Source organism: Lolium rigidum, chromosome 2 (assembly GCF_022539505.1).
Source record: "Lolium rigidum isolate FL_2022 chromosome 2, APGP_CSIRO_Lrig_0.1, whole genome shotgun sequence".
Classification (NCBI taxonomy): Eukaryota; Viridiplantae; Streptophyta; class Magnoliopsida; order Poales; family Poaceae; genus Lolium; species Lolium rigidum.
The window spans coordinates 185677396-185683932 of NC_061509.1; the positions used below are offsets into that span (position 1 = coordinate 185677396).

General features: G+C 47.3%; 1 protein-coding gene across 1 annotated transcript; it reads left to right on the forward strand.

The window, feature by feature from the left end:
* Positions 1-3103: 3103 nt before the first annotated feature.
* On the forward strand, positions 3104-5063 carry LOC124687829 (cytochrome P450 86B1-like). Its single transcript, XM_047221565.1, has 2 exons — positions 3104-4652; positions 4750-5063. Exons 1-2 carry the CDS (start codon positions 3104-3106, stop codon positions 4758-4760), a joined length of 1560 nt encoding a protein of 519 aa, XP_047077521.1. The 3' UTR covers positions 4761-5063.
* Positions 5064-6537: the final 1474 nt, after the last annotated feature.

The window sequence follows — 6537 nt, forward strand, 5'->3', positions numbered from 1 at the left end:
AGGAGAAGACAACCATCTAGCTACTGCTATGGACCCATAGTCCAAGGATGAACTACTCACGCATCAGTCCGGAGGCGGGCATGGTGATGTAGAGCCCTCCGGTGATGATTCCCCTCTCCGGCAGGGTGCCGGAGGAGTTCTTCTGAACCCCCCGAGATGGGGTTGACGGCGGCGGCGTCTCTGGAACTTTTCTCATATTTTGGCTCTCGGTACTAGGGTTTTCCGATACGATGGAATATATAGGCGAAGAGGCAGCGTCAGGGGAGTCCCGAGGTGGGGCCGCGCCGCCCTATGGGGTGGCCCCCCTGTTGGCCGTCTCCGACTCTTCTTCGATGTTGTGGAATACTCCGTGGAAAATAGGGCCGTTGGCTTTTGTTTCGTCCAATTCTGAGAATATTCCTGTGTAGGATTTCTGAAACCAAAAACAGCAGAAAACAGGAACTAGCGCTTCGGCATCTTGTTAATAGGTTAGTCCCGGAAAATGCATAAAAATGATATAAAGTGTATATAAAACATGTGAGTATTGTCATAAAACTAGCATGGAACATAAGAAATTATAGATACGTTGGAGACGTATCACATAATATAAATTTGTATTAGGATCCAGGAAAATCCCATGAGATATCCCAGATGGTACCACAAATTTCTAAGAAAAACTGCCATTGCCTAAATTTTATCAAACCATTGAGAGGACAAATTGTGTATTATGGTCTCTCCAAGACCAATAAAACTAGCCTCTCTAATAATTTCTCTCACGAACCTTTGCTTGTCAGGGTGTTCCATTCCCCTGATATTAGCAAAGCATCCTACAAATGAGATGTTAGGAGCCTACATCTCTTTTTCGATAGCTCAACCCTAAATAGAGGGGAGTACAATTTAACTATATTATTGGAAGTTTTAATTAGCGGAGTCCTTCCAGGACTAGTATGTAAAATTCCTATGTTTTCATCCTCGCGCTGGCTTATCGTCTGTCACCTTAGTGATCATATCACCATTTTTAGGCCATACTAAGGATTTATCTTTTTTTTAATTGTTTCAAACATATCTTTTCATACTTTCTCTAAGTTTTAGAAAATATAAATTAATTTGTTAATACCATCATCACTACTGTCTCTAATACAAAAAAGAGAGTAAAGCTAGCAAGAGTATAATCACTAGTATTTAAAATACTTGGTTCATGATCAACATTATTACCTAAAATTTCTTTCTTTGTCGCAACTCTTTTCGTAGCTAACTCAGTTGTTAGCATCTTGTTGTTCCTTTGGACTTTGACATCTTCTAACTTCAGGTTGAGGTGAGCTAGCTCTTGCATCACCTTGCTTTGGTTTCTCTTTCTTTTTTTCCCTCCTGTAGTAATATTTCCACAGTGGTTTGACATTTTAGCTGCAAGAGAATCTTGTGACTCTGGTAAATCTTCCTCCTCCTCTTTTCTTTTGTCAACATCATGTTGCTATGCAAACTGCTCCGACTATCATAAGAATCCACCAACTCTTCATCAACCACCTCCTCTTCTTCTTTAAATTCATCCATCTTTTCCCGCATCTTCTTCTAACTTCTTTTCTTTCTTTGCTAGCCTATCCAAAAGCTCTTTATTCTCAATATGTTGCATTTGGTGGGCAATGTTTTATCCTTATCTTGCCACTAAGATAGATAAGGTGTTGGCGCAAGGCGTTTGTTGGGCATTGTTTTGTACATATAATTTTGGTAGATGTTAGAAAAATAGATTTTATTCTATTTTTATTAAGTACTCCAAAATTACATGTCTCCTTAGCTTTCTCCCACCTTGATTTTTGTTGTTAGCCTTGCATGCAGGGCGTTGATGGCAAGATGGGGTATCGAACAAGACAATACATGTAGTGATGAAAATTTGTGGCTGTGATATAAGCTAAAATTGCACACATGGGAGATCTCCTTGGTATTATCAGCAAAACCAATATGATCTATCTCTATACCTTATGAAGCAAAACATCACTAACATGCATTTATGATAGCCTACCTCTACATGCAAGCTATCTAATACATCGTTCATTATTTGAGCCATTCATTTGTCCATGTCATCCTAGTTTTGGAAAAGAATGAGCACATGTTCACCAACAAAGAGGTGGTTGCATTAAAGATGATGCTCTAACCATTACCGCGAAGCAAATAATGTGTTCTGATGCGTGAGTACACTTGCCAGTGTGCTTCCTAATTAGAATTTCCAACATATTTGGATGTACATGTACCCTTGATTCAACTAAATTTTGGCCTCTACCAAAGGTGCCCAACCAATGGGTCCATCTCACATCTTTTTTTTGGAACCAGGCAGCATTTCTTGAGCTATCCACTTAGGATTGATTTGGAATGCCCTACTGAGTATATATGTGCCAGATCTTAAATGCCACGCCTGTTGCATGTGGCTCTTCCAAAAGTTAAAAAAGATCAACAGAGTTATAGTCGTAGGCTATGTTGTATGTTGGTCGCCTGCAAAGTTTCATAAAAATGTGACCCGCAGAAAGAGGGGAGGACATAAGGTAATAGTGTTATGTGCAATAAATTCACACATCGTTTTTTTATGTGCAGGGCATATATAAGTTGTTATATTTTCAGATAAAATTTGGATATGCATAAGATACAAAATATGATGTCCATGAAAAAAAAATCAATTTTCTTTTGAAAATTCAGAAGCGCCCCATGCGACATGGGGTGCATAGACAACTGGCTGCCGATTGTCTTTCTCCCAAGAACTCGTTCACTATAATTCGTTTGCATTCGACTTAGACCTAGGTGGGTTTCTATTGCAGCGTTCGGGCCTAAAAGTTATGCACCCGCAAGCAAAGTTCACTTCAGTAGTTCAGTTCTGAACGTCTCCATGCCCACCAGAGCTGCGTGCGCATCAGTAACAAGTGTCATGCATTTCCCTATAAATACCGGCACCACACCACTCAGCCCCTACCTCCCAGCAGAGTGCTACAAGATGAAGCGCGGCGGTGCGTACACCTGAGCACGTACGACACGAGCTCGATCGCACACTTCACACTACACGCGGTGCGTGCTGCTTCTCTAGGCTCATCGGAACCAACACATCGCGCATCGTCACCACTCCACGGCCGGCCGGCGATCGATGGCTGGTCGGACGTCGTTCCTGGACGCTGCGCTGCACGCCATGCAGGAGCACGTCCGGTTCTCCGACTTGGCCGTGGCCGCCGCGTTGCTCTTCGCGTGCAGCTCCGCCATGGCCCGCCTGACGTCGCGCCGCGGGCCCATGCTGTGGCCGGTGTTCGGCATCATCCCGACCCTCTTCGCGAACCTCGGCGACATCTACGACTGGGGCGCCATGTTGCTGGTGCGCACCGGCGGCACGTTCCCGTACCGCGGGATGTGGGGCGGCGGCTCCTCGGGCGTCATGACCTCCGTCCCCGCCAACGTCGAGCACGTGCTCAAGAACAACTTCGACAACTACCCCAAGGGCGCCTACTACCGCGAGCGCTTCGCGGAGCTGCTCGGCGACGGCATCTTCAACGCCGACGGCGAGGCGTGGCGCGCGCAGCGCCGCGCGGCCACCGTCGAGATGCACTCGGCGCAGTTCCTCGACTTCTCGGCCACCACCATCGGGCAGCTGGTGCACGGCCGGCTGATGCCGCTGCTCCACCGGCTGCAGCAGCAGGGCGCCGTGGTGGACCTCCAGGAGGTCCTCCTCCGCTTCACCTTCGACAACATATGCGCCGCGGCGTTCGGGGTGGAGGCCGGCTGCCTCGCGGACGGCCTCCCCGATGTGCCGTTCGCGCGCGCCTTCGAGCGCGCCACGGAGCTCTCGCTCTCCCGGTTCGTCACGCCGCCCTTCATCTGGAAGGCCAAGCGCCTGCTCCGCGTCGGCGGCGAGCGCCGCCTCACGGAGGCCGCGCGCTCCGTGCGGGAGTTCGCCGACCGCACCGTTTCCGAGCGCCGCACCGAGCTGCGCAAGATCGGGAGCCTGCACGGCCGGTGCGACCTCCTCTCCCGTCTCATGTCCTCCTCCTCATCGGGCGCCACCGACCACTCCGACGAGTTCCTCCGCGACTTCTGCATCAGCTTCATCCTCGCAGGGCGCGACACGAGCTCCGTCGCGCTCGTCTGGTTCTTCTGGCTCCTCGCGGGCCACCCCGACGTGGAGGCGCGCGTCCTGGAAGACGTGCGAGCCGCCCGCGGGGACGTCAAGAAGATGGAATACCTCCACGCGGCGCTGACGGAGGCGATGCGGCTCTACCCGCCGGTGCCCATCGACTTCAAGGAAGCGGTGGAGGACGACGTGCTCCCGGACGGCACGGTGATCCGCGCGCGCCAGCGGGTGATCTACAACGCGTACGCGATTGGCCGCGACCCAGCGGTGTGGGGGCACGGCTGCCAGGAGTTCAGGCCGGAGCGGTGGATGAAGGGCGGGGTCTTCGCCGGAGGAGCCGAGAGCCCGTTCAAGTACGTGGTCTTCAACGCCGGGCCGAGGCTGTGCGTCGGCAAGCGGTTCGCGTACACGCAGATGAAGACGCTGGTGGCGGCAGTGCTGGAGGCGTTCGCGGTGGAGGTGGCGCCGGGGCAGACGGTGAAGCCCAAGCTCAACACCACGCTTTACATGAAGAACGGCCTCATGGTGAGCTTCAGGATCAGGGAAGCGAGCAGCACCACTGCCACCGTGGCTGGTAAGTCTAATCTGAGCGCCCAAACAAGATGTTGATTTATCATCAAATATAATTCGACTAAATTTCGTCGTCGTTATCTTGGGTTGCGATGGAACAGCTCAAGAATGATGGAAAGCTCTTCATGCCCTGCTTGACAGACAGGAATTGTATAGATCTGTCAAATTTAGCCTTCAGCAATGCAAACAAAGCGATCAAGACGTCCGAGACAAGTACATAATTACTGCCGTATATATATATGGCGTGTGCTTTATATTTCTCCATTTTCTCTCCCTCGGTGTGCACTGTACTGTACGTGTGCTAGCTTGCCTTTCCCGCTAATTATTTCGTCCACATGTACTAAAAGCCTAGAATATCCATGTAATGTTCATCTCAGGGTTTAAGAAAACTGAGATCAAAGTGGCCAGTTTCATCCGAGACGGCGGCAAAACATAGGTGTATCAATCGGCCTATTAGTTCTATTTTCGATAAGGGACATCCGTGATAGAAACATACTTCCTCTGTCCCAAAAAGATTGTATGACATTTATAAAAATTTGGATGTATTTAGACACCAATACCATCTCGATACATCTAAATTTGAACAAATCTCAGACAACCTTCAATGAACGGATGGAGTACAAAGAATTCACAATCGAACTCTACATGACCCACGAAATGTACACTATTTGCGACAGCGATCGGTGCTGGAACTCGGGAACCATGGATTCGTGTGGTGAAGCCGTGTCCGTAATACGTCTAACATTGTTCGCTTCTTCACTACACTATGTTGCCTCGAGTACACACACACAAGAAACAGGATTGGAGTGTAGTTTTCAGATGTCTTGCTTGCTTGTGGTTGTCACACACAAATGATTCTGGACTCTTCTTATGTTTTGCTAGCCAAGTCGGCCAATCTCTTTGCTTGGAACAATAGCTTAGTAGTTATCCTTATTTTTGTTGTGATGGAACAACAGCTCAAAAGTGATGGAAAGCTCCTCATGCCCTGCTTAATTTGGACTCATAGACAGCTTGAAAGGAATTGTACATATACATCTCTCAAGGTTAACTTCAACGCAAACAAAGTGATCAACGCGTCCGAGACGGCACATAATTACTTCTATATACTGCATCTAGCACGCTTTATATATTCCTCCTTTTCTCTCCGGCCCTCAGTGTGTGTATGCGTGATTTGTGTCCTACTAATGATTTCCTCCGCATGTAGTAAAACACCACAAATGTCCAAGCATATACTACATGTAAAGTAGACTAGAAATATATCCATGCAATGTTCATCTTATCTCTGCGATATTAATATATACTCCTTATCGAAAAAAAAATGTAATGTTTTTCTCAGAGTTGAAGAAACTGAGATCAAAGTGGCCAAGTTCACCTGGGAGGGCGGCAAAACATAGATGTATCAATCAGCCTATTGGTTCTATTTTCGATAAAGAGATTTTTTTTTGTACAAGTTTTACCATGATTGGGGATTTTAGGAGCCGTCCAAGCTAGTAAATCTAACGGTGGAAAAAATAGTAGTACTGAGTAGCACTGGAAAATAAATGGTGGAAAGTATTGGAAAGTACTGGAAATACTTATTATCAGAAGTAAGTTAGAAATATCTCTTTATTTGTTCCATACATGTATTTTCTAATTATTGGTTTATTTTCACGTTGCGATGCACGAGGTATTATCTAGTTCTCTGAATTCGCAAACCTAGCGTGGAGTCACTCAAGTCACAAGTCACCTAACTCTGAGGTTTGTAAAATCACTAACTTTGCGCTGCTGACTATTGGGTGACATTAAGTCACTGACACGTGGGTCTATATATGAGTGACAGCCCCACATGTTACTGACTCAAACGCAATGATTCCAGCTGCGCTGTTTTCCTTTTTTTTTTTTTTTGAAAC